We start from the raw sequence: 12,343 nt of genomic DNA, 5'->3' as shown, positions 1-12,343 counted from the left end.
TCCGATGAGTACCTGTGTCTGGATCTGGTAACTCTTAGCTCTCAAGGTTTTGGCCAGAGGGGCATATTTCTCTACTTTTCGAGCTTGGGCATCATAGAAGGCCGGGGTCCTGTTCTCAAAGGGCACCGTGACGTCCATCATGATGATCATCTTCCAGTCCTTGTTGGTGATGACGCTGACCGGCCGCAGTTGGCTGTTGGTTCCGGGGATGGCAGAATTTACGGCAACCTTCCCCACAGGTAGCGGGATGGCTCTGGCCAGGTAATCTTGGATGGCGTTGTGTCGCAGCTACCAAGCTCTCCAATGGGGCTTGCAGCTACGCAGGACGTGGGGTAACATCTCATTGGTGTAGCCGTACTTCCTGCATCGCTTGTCCCAATTCCTGTTGTGGACGGTTCTGTTCAGTGGGACGCAATTGAGCCGGCCCCTGTTGATAAACCTCCAGTCAGCAAATCGGGTGAAGCTGCCCCCGGGGAGGAAGTGGTTGCTGGTGTTGTTAAAGATGGCCCAGTTTTAGCTGACTTAGGGGTACTTCTTTGGTCTGTGCATCTGAGAGCTAAGCTTTCTCTCTAGGGAATATGTCAATCTTCTTTATATTCAGAGTAAACATTAAAAGCCTAAGTGAGTCAGCAAGAATTAACCTGCAGCTACCCTGAAGTGTTCCTGCACCTGTTAGCAAAGTGAAACAACAAAAGTATCTTACAGATGTGAAGGATTGAATAAGCATAGAGTTAAGACTGTCCTCTAAGCCTAAGTGGTCCCTTCAGACAATAGGGCAGAGTTTGCACTATTCCTGACCATTTTTTGTAAATAAATCAGTGATTTCATATTCTAGTTATTCTGCTACTTTTCACAAGCATCCCATTCACACACGATTAAAAATAAAAATCAAAAGAATTAATCAGCACATAATTCCAAGTTTTGACTCGAGAGGCCCAGGACTGGAAGAACAAGGGTATTACAGATCAGAATTAAAGTGCACTGACAGAACTGTGGGGGGGAGCTTGCACAGCACATTCCTACATTATGCTCCGCTCTAGCCAATGTTCCTATTCAGTCACTTTCATGAGCACTAACTCAGTTACAAATTGAAAAGCAAAACCGAGAATATATAAATTAGAATACCAAAAAAGCTTGAAATAGTGACCAGTAATCATGGCTTTCACACTTTTTCTATCACTAACCAGACTTCATTTTGGAACTCAATGAATTATCCCTTCATACAGTATGATCGTCTTTTGCAAGAATTGAACAAACACTTTTGGGGGATAGCTTTGGACAGTCAATAATTCATCTACATAATTTTATTAATAATTGAAGAACCAAAGAAACAATCCCCCTAGAAAAAGTAATTGAAAGCAAACAAGTATCATTCTGATCATAATACGGAAGTTCAGCAGAAAATGTTTAAAACATATTATAAACTAACAAAACAGACAAATCACTCAGTGTTAATATAACATCTGTCTCACCCTTTTGGTTTTCTCCATTCTGCCTTTTTCAGATGTTCATTGTTTTGTAAAGTTCATAACACTCAAAATATAATTTTAAAAATTCTTACTTTGTATTGGATCATATTTATGCAGATTCGTCAACTCCATTTACTGTCCATATTTGAAATCTTAGATTGGAAGAATTATCACTTCAGTAAATTGAATTTCACAAGACAATGTTATGTTTGTTTTTAGATCCCTCTGCTTTTTATTTCCTTTAAGTGTGGTTCTTGTAGTTAAGTATTATGGATGATACAATGTTAAATTAATGAATCAAAATATAAATGTAGGGTCCCTGTTCTGGTTGTCTTGTGCGTTTGACATATTTCTAATGGGCTCTTAAAAGAAACCATTTATCATACTCTTTTGTTGTCTTTGCTAATGTAAAGAAGAGCTTTTTTTAAGGTTCCAATTGACTTTTAAGCCAAGTTCTTCATACCAAACTTAACAAGAGTGAGGCAATACATTCCGTTTGTTTACATCAGAGATTTACTGCCCATTAACTTTGACTCTGTTTCTCCTGAGTGGCTTTACATTCTTAGAAGATTAGACTCATGTAAATATTGTTCTCTTTGCAGTGAGGAACTACGCAAAGAAGTACGCCAGCTGAAACGTGAACTACTAGAAGCAAAGCAAAAGAGAGAAGAAAATTCTACAAAATCAAAAGAAAAGAAAGAGGAAGGTAAGCACATATCATAGAAGGTGGTAACTGTAAATGTTTTAGCTAATTTCTTATCTTCAACATCTATGATTATTGGGTTTCATGTGGATGAATTTAAATAGGATTGCTGAATTGGATAATCTACAAGCAAAAAAAATTCCTTACAAATTTACAACAGTAGCAACAAAAGTATACAAGTGTACAAAAATATAAAATGACAAAACTCTATCAAACAAATTTATCTGTATGTTTGTTCCATGCATATACATTGATTGGAGAGCTGCTGAAGCTGAAATTTCCATTGTTGTTACTCTATATTACTGTATTCCCTAAAAAAAGATACTATCTTGCTATATTACAGCCTGTAACAGATATAAGCGGTGCCTAACCTTAAGCATGTTAATAGTTCCATTGACTTCAAACTGCTACAACTCCTGTGAATGATTTCAATGGGACTGTTCACATGCGTAAAATCAATTGCTTAAGTACCTTGCTGAATAGGGACCATAGAAAATATCGGCTCTGGCAAAGTTAATGAAAAATGTGTTTTGTTGTATCCTTAAAATTTTTCATTGCTGTAATATGATTTTGTTCAGCTGAAACCACTGACGTGCAAAATTTAACTGGAAGAACATTTGATATAACATGAATCCAGTTCCATTGCCACCCCTGAATCTGGTCGTTCTTCTTTGAGTGATTGCGTATGTCCATTAGACTAGGTTGTGCACATCTCATGCACCGGTGCTGGAGAGTTTTCTTTAGTAGTACCCGTAATGAGGGCCACACCTCTACCTGGTATTCTCGTGCTCTGAGCCGAGGATATAAAGTATGGAGCCTCCCCGCCCATCCTTCAGTTTCTTCTTACTGTCCATGGCTGGTGGTCGAAGCATGTTGTCTGTTTGTTCCTTCAGCGAACAAACCATTTTTAGTTAGTTTCTTGTTTTCAGTTATTTAGTGGTAATAATTTTCAGGTCTTTGAGCTCTTTCTTTTGTCCTTTTTTTCTTTTTCTTTACCAATTGTCCACTGTAACCCAATGACAGGCTGTAAAGGGTTTAATAGCTAATTAATTATGACGGGCGTCATATGTACCTAATTACTTGTTTCTCAACCAGATGGGTAGGATTGGAAGGCATCAGGTGATAACTAAACAGATACCTGGTGCTCATAAAAGGGGAGAAGGTTCAGTCTGAAGAGGAGAACCCAAAGGGACTCCGGTGAAGGAGCCTGAGCCAGAATCTGCAAAAGAGCAGAGCCTTCAGAGAGACTCATTCTGAGGAGCCAGTACTCAGCCTCAGAGTTGGAGGAGAAGACTCCAGAGTAGTGGAAGGAGATTGAAGACAGAGACCAGACAGAGGTAGATTTGTTGAGAGACTTTGATTAATAGTTTGAGCTTTTGTTGCTCCAAAAGAGGTAGGACTTTAGATGCATCTAAGGGTATGTCTACACTATGAAATTAGGTCGATTTTATAGACATCGATTTTTAGAAATCAGTTTTATACAGTCAGTTGCGTATGTCCACACTAAGCGCATTAAGTCAGCGGAAGTAGAAGTGGTCCTCTATCTGGATGGCTCCCCACAATGTGTCTCCTATGCAATCTATAATTCAAAAGATATTGGATTATTTTGTTACATTCAACAGTCAAGTTTGGCATTCAGCTATATCAATGTGCACCTGGCCGCAATTTTGGTGTTTTCATCCTTGTGTTATAGATTGGACTGTATTTTCTAACCCTATGATCATCACTTAGATAGTTCATAGAGACGAGAAATGGAAAAAACAACAATAAAAGAATCTACATGCATGCTATTAAGTTTTCCAGAGATCCACCCAACTAGCTGCAACATGGGCTCTGGCAGGCAAGTCCTTCAAACCTGCCCCCACCCCCACCCCCTATGGGGCCTTTTGTGGTCAGAAGTTCATAACAGCCTCATCTTAGATCTAGAATGCTATCTTATGGGGCCTCATAGCCCAGGTCCTTCCAATGCTTCCCTAATATTGGAGCCCTCTGTGGACCAGAAGTCCAGTCTATTTGCTGGATCAGCAAGAAGGCTCTGAGTCATCTTAAACTCAGGCTATTTATTCAATAGTCCTTTTTTAGTCTATTGGTCCCTGGAGAATCCATATTGGGTCTTTGAATTGCCCTCATGTAACAAGGGATCATCAGACAAAATGCTCCCTCCTCAGGGAAAAGCTTCAAAGGATGAGTTTGTAGGTGAGGGGTTGCAATCTCCTCTTCCCCCATATTTCCTAGGAGTTCCACTTCACACACATTGTCGTAAAAGGTTAATTGTGTCTACTATATTGTTCAGCATAGTCTTTTGAAGTTCACATTATCTCCCAGAGATTGCATTAATCCTTCCTCCTAAAAAAATCCTTCCATCTATAAAATCCCACAATAGTGCACAAACATTGGCATTTACAATATAATGAACTCCAAAGATATTAAACTTACTTTAGTAGTTTAACTTAACTCCATAAAGTTTGCCTAGGATATTTTCATACCTGTCACAAGCACATTCAACCTCTATGGTTTTGTGGGAAATGTCCCTGTCGTGGAACGTGTGCAGAACAGCAATGTGGCCCACACCTTTGCTAGATATTATGTGATTACTACCGCATCAAAGGAAGATGAGAATGTAAAAAAGCAGTTCTGTAGTCCTCCTTACAACGAGACTCTTATTCCCACCTCAAAGGGAAAGTTCTTGGGAGTCACCTAGTAATGGACATATGCAAAATCACTCGAAGAAAAAACAGTCACCTTGTAACTGTTATTCTTCAAGATGTATTGCATATGTCCACTACATGACCCACTCTCCATCCCCAGTGCATCAGAGTCTATCATCTAAGAGCTTGGTACAGAGGAACAGAAGGATGGGTGGATAGCTCCTCCCTTTATACTCTTGTCTCAGAGCTTAGATTTTGATATAGAATTAAAAAATAGATAAATGAAAAATAGGCCATGCGAACTATAATACTATCTTGGGTTAGGTCTACACTTACCTCCGGGTCTGGCGGTAAGCAATCGATCTTCTGGGATCGATCCCAGAAGTGCTCGCCGTCGACGCCGGTACTCCAGCTCGGCGAGAGGAGTACGCGGCATGGATGGGGGAGCCTGCCTAAGTTCGAACTAAGGTACTTCAAATTCAGCTACATTATTAACGTAGTTGAATTTGCGTACCTTAGTTCGAAGTGGGGGGTTAGTGTGGACCAGGCCTTGGTGATCTATTCCTTATACTGATATCAAAGAACTGTGATCAAATGTGTATTAGAATGATGTGTTCATTGACTGTGAAAGTTTTAATAACATTCAAAAGTCCATGGCAGTATCACAGAGCCCAAGATTAAAACAGAGATGCTACTGCATGAAAGAAGTTAAACTTGAGTATGTTCCAGTCAAAGAAGAAATGTTGATTAATGCGTGATTAAGTGAAGCACAATATTGAAACAGTTAGATAATGTCAACATGAGTTGTTGCGGTCAACTCATCCTGCTAGGTGCTACGGTAACACAAGTAACAAATAATAATCCTTGATAATAGAAAGTATGAAGAAAACATTCAGAGCATCTATTCTGATGTACCTAGAATTACTAGTAACATATGTTGTGATCTAACTGCAGTAGAGAATTTTTTTATATAACTGTTTGTAGGTGAATGCACAGGAAAATTACCAAGATGGTACACGGTTTGATATAGATATATGGATGTGGTAGTTACCAGTTGAACTGCACTTCTGATCCTTCCTGGTCTCTTGGAGCTCACCTTCTCAGGGTCTGTGACCATCACCTTTTGCTTGGGATGGAAATCACATGATTCTCCCACTCTGACAGTTACTGGGTTGCAGTCTCCTGTGTAATCAACTGTGATTATCTCAGCAGATCTGAGTTAGGCTCAGACACTGCACATCTAGACCGACGGTGGTAATCAGTAAGGCTAAGATTTTTGTCATGGTTATTTTTAGTAGAAGTCACAGACAGGTCACGGGCAATAAACAAAAAATTCACGGAAGCCGTGACCTGTCTAACTTTTGCTGCTACAGCACCATGGTGACTGGGACCTGAAGGGTTCCCCCTCTGCCCATGGCAACTTCCAGCTGCCGGGGGGGCCCCCCTCAGCCCACAGCAGCTGGGAGCTGCATGGTGACCATATTTCCCAAAGAGAAAACTGGACACCCCCCGCCGCTTGCCTGAGACGTCCCCCTCCCTCCGCGCGAGGCTGTCACCTGTCACTGGAACCCTGAGGAGGGCTCCCTCAGGAGTCTGTCACCTGTCGCTGGAACCTTGCAGGGGGCCGCCTGTCGCTGCTGTCGCTGGAACCCTGCCAGGGCCCTGCTGGCTGCCAGCTCCAGAGTCCCAGAGCCCCTGGGGCTGAAACAGAGAATGTCACAGAGGTCTCTGGAAGTCACGGATTCCTCTGAGACATAAACGTAGCCTTAGTAATCAGCAACCAAACAGCCTTCTTAAAGCAAAGAATCATTTATTTCATGCAAAAACATTTAAGAAAAAATGTATCTTGAAAAACAAACAAGCCTAAACACAATACTTGCTTCTCTCTAATGCCTGGGAAGGCCCAATTCCTTGAGACTCACCCATAGAGTCTTTCACTCTATCAGCATGTCACCTTAGACAGCTTCTTGGCAAGTGTCCCCACCATTGCAGGAATCAACACCCTTTTTAACAGTTTGTAGTCCTTTAATCTAGTAGATCTCGGCATTGCAAAACAAGATTTACAGTGTGTTGGGAAAAGGATAAAGGATCATTGAAGCTAACAGCTGGGCCCCATTGTCCGTCCAGTGTGTACCTAGATCAAGGGTGGGCAAACTTTTTGGCCCGAGGGCCACATCTACGAATTCAAATTGTATGGTGGGCCATGAATGCTCACAAATTGGGGTTGGGGTGTGGGAGGGGGTGAGGGCTCTGGTTCCAGGTGTGGGCTCCAGGGGGGCTAGAAATGAGGAGTTCAGGGTGCGGGAGGGGGCTCCGGGCTGAGGCGGGTGAGTGGGGTGTGTGTGGACGGGGTGAGGGCTCTGGTTGGAGGAGCAGGCTCTGGGGTGGGGCTGGATATGAGGAGTTTGGTGTGTAGGAGAGTGCTCTGGGCTGGGACCGAGGAGTTTGGAGGGCGGGAGGGGGATCAGGGCTGGGGCAGTGGCAGGGGGCTGGGGTGTAGGAAGGGGTGCAGGCTCCAGCTGGGAGTGCGGGCCCTGGGGTGGGGCTGAAGATGAAAGGCTTGGGGTGCAGGAGGGTGCTCTGGGCTGGGATCGAGGGGTTTGGAGGGCGGGAGGAGGATCAGGACTTGGACAGGAGGTTGGGGCACGGGATGAGGCTCAGGGGTGCAGGCTCTGGGCAGCACTTATTTCAAGCGGTTCCCAGAAGGCATGACCCTTCTCCGGCTGCTACGCGGAGGCACGGCCAGATAGCTCTGCATGCTGCCCTGTCTGCAGGCGCACCGCCCCTGCAGCTCCCATTGGCTGCAGTTTCCGGCCAATGGGAGCTTTGGGGGCGGTGCTTGGGGTGGGGGCAGAGCTCAGAGTGGAGCCCCCTGGCTGCCCCTATGAGTAGGAGCCAGAGGGGGGCCGTGCCGCTGTTTCCGGGAGCCACGTGGAATGGGCAAGCTCCAGACCCCACTACCCAGCAGGAGCTTGAGGGTCAGATTAAAATGGCTGGCCACCCCTGACTTAGATTTTCTTAAATCTGGGAAGCCATTGTGTTGCTTCCCTGTTTGTATTTCTCAAAGCCCTAATAGAAGTTGGACCAATGACTTCACACAGGAAAATCTTATAACCCAGCATTGAATAACTTCCCCTCCCTGACCAGGTCACTATAGGTAGACAAATCATAAATGATGTGTTTTTTTGATACGGCATTGTTCTTATACAATTTGGCACCTGGGCAGTTGTGCAACATTGTTATAATTCAATAGAACAATTATTTCATATTACATGACATAAGCTATAGGAATAAGACTTCAGTAGAAACTTCTTTTTTCCTCCTGCTTGTTCTTAATGTATTCTAGAACTGTTTCTTGCAGCCTTCATTCAGTAGTGTCACTATCGCTATTCGATAGCTGTGTGTTAGGAAAAAAAGCATTTCAGTATATGAACTAGTTGATGATCACACTACGTACCCCAATTTTAGTTTTGGAGTTCTTTTGACCTGAGCAGACAATTGGCTTAGATCCTTAAATGGGGGGTGGGGGGGAGAATCTCCCTAATCTTGGACATGAATTTTGTAAAATCTAACACTAATAGAAATGTCATTGTGAATCTTTTTTAATTTAAGTGAAAACAGTTTAAATTTTCAGCACTCTCAGGCATTGCAAGATTATACAATCCCATGAGAATTTGGAACATAAACTGAGTATAAATTAACTAGAAACAAGTAGAACTGAATAGTCTCTCTTCATTGTCAAATCCAAACTGCAATAAATAAATAGCATAATGAAAATAAATTGAATTTTTCTTTTTAAAAGTCGAAGGTAAAATTAGTAACAGGAAATTGTTTTAAAACATTTTGAAATTCCCAAACTATCTCTTTAATAAACTTATTAAAAAGATTTAATATTGCAGTATTACATGAAAAATAATATTTGTTTGTTTTGAATTATATGCATTATGTGAGCTTGCAAGGAGATGGGCTAATCAACAGGAGGATATTCAGAATCAGGGTGTACTTTCTCAAAGGCTTAAATGGGTATTAGAAAAGATCCAAGCACTCGTTGAACAACACATCAGTTTGCAGACATTTCTAGTTATTTCTGTGGTTGAAAGAAATGTAAAATATAACCCATTTCAGGGGTAGGGGAAAAGCAAAACAAAGTCTATATGAAATCTCAAATCCCTAATTTAAATACAGTAACTAGATACAGTAAAAGCTGTGTTATCCGGCACTTTATCAACCAGAAAGCTCTATTAACCAACATTTCTGCTATCTCCCAATACAAATCTTCAGTCTAGTAACCGGGACTAATATACTGCCCAGGAGGTTATGCAGTTGCACATTCTGCACTCTCCTTTAGACACATAGGCAAGCTGATATAAGGGACTTGCGCAAAAAAGCAGCTTCCAGGGTGTGTCATAGGGCCATTACAGATTCAGCTGAATCTCCTACACCTTCTACATCTACAGTGATAATTGATATTGATAATGATGACCTTGAGGCACTGCAAGATCCTGAAGTGCCTTCTGAATCATCAAAGAAAGATTAAATTATGTTCAGTATAGTTTTAGTGTTAAGTGTATTTTTAGTGATCTGAGTGTACGCCATGCGCTGCCCATAGTGATATGTAGTGTCATAAGATAGCCTACTGTATAGAAAACTTTACGTGTATACACTAAGTGCTTCAAGAAACCAACTACTCTGCAGTGCAGTACAACTACTGGATTGGTGAGTACCTGCATATTATTTTATACTTTATTAATTCTATTGTATTCTAATTCTTTGAAAATTGGTATTATATTGGTAAGTATAACTCTTAGTTAACTAGAATTTTTGACTAACCGGCACCCCTCCCTCCCTCCCCCCCCCCCCCCCCCCCCATTTCTCCAACGTGCCAGATAACAAAGCTTTTACTGTAGTAGTTTTGCCAAGGGGGAAGAGAGGGTGGGCACTGTAGGATAATCTCAAATCATACAATATCTTGTAGTCTATTCAACAAAAATTGCAATCTTCCATTTCTACTTTGAAAGAATTTCTAGTGTTTAATAATTCTGTGTGAAGGTTTATAGTTAGTCAAAAATAATTTTTCTGGGTTGGCCTTGTCCAGCGTTTTAATAAATTTTCCCAATCCTCTTAGCTAAATTGCTTCTCTAATCCCTCTACAGGTTTCGTTGAGTTTAAATATTTTATCAGGACCTTCAGCAAGTAAAACAAAGCTATATAGAGATGCAAGGTTAGACAAATTTTCTAATCTGCTTTTGAAAGATGAAGTATCAGATGATCTCTGGTGTATTATCAAAACAATGCCTCAGTTGTGAATATTGCAAAAATTCAGACAATGTAGGGCAATCTGAGCTTGTAAATAAAGAAAGGATTTAAAATCTTGGTTATGATTAGGGCTGCAGATTTGTCTCAGCACTTCTATAGCAAAAATCATGGAGACCTTAAAAAAGGTCACAGTTTAGGGGGGAAATGGTGTGTAAATCATGGGTATGAAAATTCATTTATTGCTGTAAATACAATATACATAAATCACACCACTGCCACCCTCTCACCCCACCAAGAGGCATTGACCACCTGCAGCAGCACCCTCCACCTTGACACTGCAACCCTAATCGCTGCCCGGTGAGGAGGGGAGTGAAGGAGCAAGCCCACCCCACACTTGCTCTGTAATGGCAGCTCCTGTCCCTCAGGACTGGGCCTGACTTCCTGCTGCAGGTGCTGCAGCCTGGTGCATAGGGTAGCAGCACTACTCAGGTTTGGCCCAGCTGCCCCTCCTTCATGACAGAGCATCAGTTTGCCTCACTTGCTAGATGCTTTAGAATGTTAATTTGACAGTATGGCCCTGATCTTGTAAAGAATTCCTGCTTGGTTAACTTTATTCATTGTGAGTAGTCCTACTCAGTAAGCAAAATTTAAACACATATAATACGTATAAGTTTAAACGCATATAAGTCTTTGTAAGATCTGGACCAGTGTGGTATCTACGACCTCTCCCTGTAAGTTTCTGTCACTCTACCCCACTAAATTGTATTATATGGCTGGTAAGTTAAGGGAATGATGTTAGATTCAAGCATTCAAATTGGATATACTGTGTTAAGTATACTGAAATTGACACATATCCAGCAGTAGAGGGAATCTGAGAAGCAATGATAATGTAAGATGTTGAGATAGTAGTGGACAGCAAATTAAACATGAATTTGCAGTGTGTTATGGCTGTTTTTATATTAAAAAAAAAAAAAAGCCAATGTGATTCTGTGCTTCAGAGGCAGTACTCATGAAGCAAAGGAATATTTGCCCCTTCATTTACATATCTGATGTGAGTGCACCTGAATACTCCTGGAGGAATTCTGCGCCATTGCGCGTGCAGAAATTAATAGGTTTTGCGCAGAATTTCCTTTTCCTCCAAAGCAATGGGCTGCAAAGTTGCTGGCTGCCCCTAGGGGTTGCTGGACCCAGAAGAGCGCACACGCAAGTAGAAGACACTGCTGTGGGGAGGGAGCTGGAGAGTTTCCGGCAGCTGCATTTCTCAGCACACCCTGAAAAAAGAAGGTGACGTGCAGAAATCTCCACACAAGCCCAGCACCCAGCATAAGGCTTTCTCCCTCTGGATCACTTTGCTTTGCTGGAGGCACGGGAGTGCAACTGTCTGGGTGGGGACGTGGGGGGTGGTGCACCTGGGGTCTGTGGGGGTGCAATTGTCTGGCTGGGGGGCTGCAGCTGGGCTCGGGGGAGGGGTGCAAGTGTCTGGGCAGCGCAGCTTGCAGCTAGGCTCTGTGGGGAAGGGAGTGTGGATGTCTGGGCTAGGGAGTGCTCCACGGCTGGGCTCTGAGGGGTGGGATTGCGTGCGCATGTCTGGACTCATAGGGGCCCCCACAGCTGGGCTCTGGTGGACAGCAGGGGTATGTGTGTGAGTGTCTGGCCGGGGTGGGAAGGGCCTGTGGCAGGGCTCTGGGGGAGAGGACGGGGTGCATGCGAGTGTCTGAGCTGGGGGTCATCCCACAGCTGGGGTTTGAGGGGGAGGGGATGTGAGTGTCTGGTCTCAGGGAGCAGGTGCAAGTGTCTGGGCTGAGGGGGGGCCCACAGCTGTGCTCTGGTGGAGAACAGGTGTGTGCGAGTGTCTGGCTGGGGGGTGCGCGAGTGTCTGGCTGGGGAGTGCTCTGCAGCTGGAGTCTGAGGGGGAGGGGATGCGTGCGAGTGTCTTGCTGGGGTGGGGGTGCAGCTGGGCTCTGTGGGGAGGGGACGTCTGGTCCCCCTACTGGGCTCTGTGGGAAGGGGGCAGAGAAACAGGAACTGGGTTGTTGTAGGGGTTTCCTTAACTCTCTACTCCTGGAGGACTTTTTTTATGTCTGTACTGTTACAGACATAGTTGCTGTTAGGTATTTTTAAATAAATTACCAGAATAATTGAAACTGGCGTGATTATATTGTGTTATTTTGACAAATAAAATTTGCTGAATTTTGCAGAATTTTAAAATATTGTGCACATAATTTTTAAAATTTTGGTGCATAATTCCCCCAGGAGGAAGGACCTGA

At 43.1% G+C, this 12,343-nt stretch overlaps 1 protein-coding gene across 1 annotated transcript in view; it reads left to right on the top strand.

Moving 5' to 3' along the window:
• The window catches only part of CWC27 (CWC27 spliceosome associated cyclophilin), a 226,383-nt gene that overhangs the window by 126,816 nt on the left and 87,224 nt on the right, over positions 1 to 12,343 (top strand). The window contains exon 11 of the mRNA XM_054032130.1: positions 2,072 to 2,175. Within this exon, the coding sequence (XP_053888105.1) occupies positions 2,072 to 2,175 (104 nt within the window). The remainder of the gene's footprint in view (positions 1 to 2,071; positions 2,176 to 12,343) is intronic.

This window comes from Malaclemys terrapin, chromosome 6 (genome assembly GCF_027887155.1).
Source record: "Malaclemys terrapin pileata isolate rMalTer1 chromosome 6, rMalTer1.hap1, whole genome shotgun sequence".
Classification (NCBI taxonomy): Eukaryota; Metazoa; Chordata; order Testudines; family Emydidae; genus Malaclemys; species Malaclemys terrapin.
This window is presented reverse-complemented; position numbering and strand designations above follow the sequence as displayed.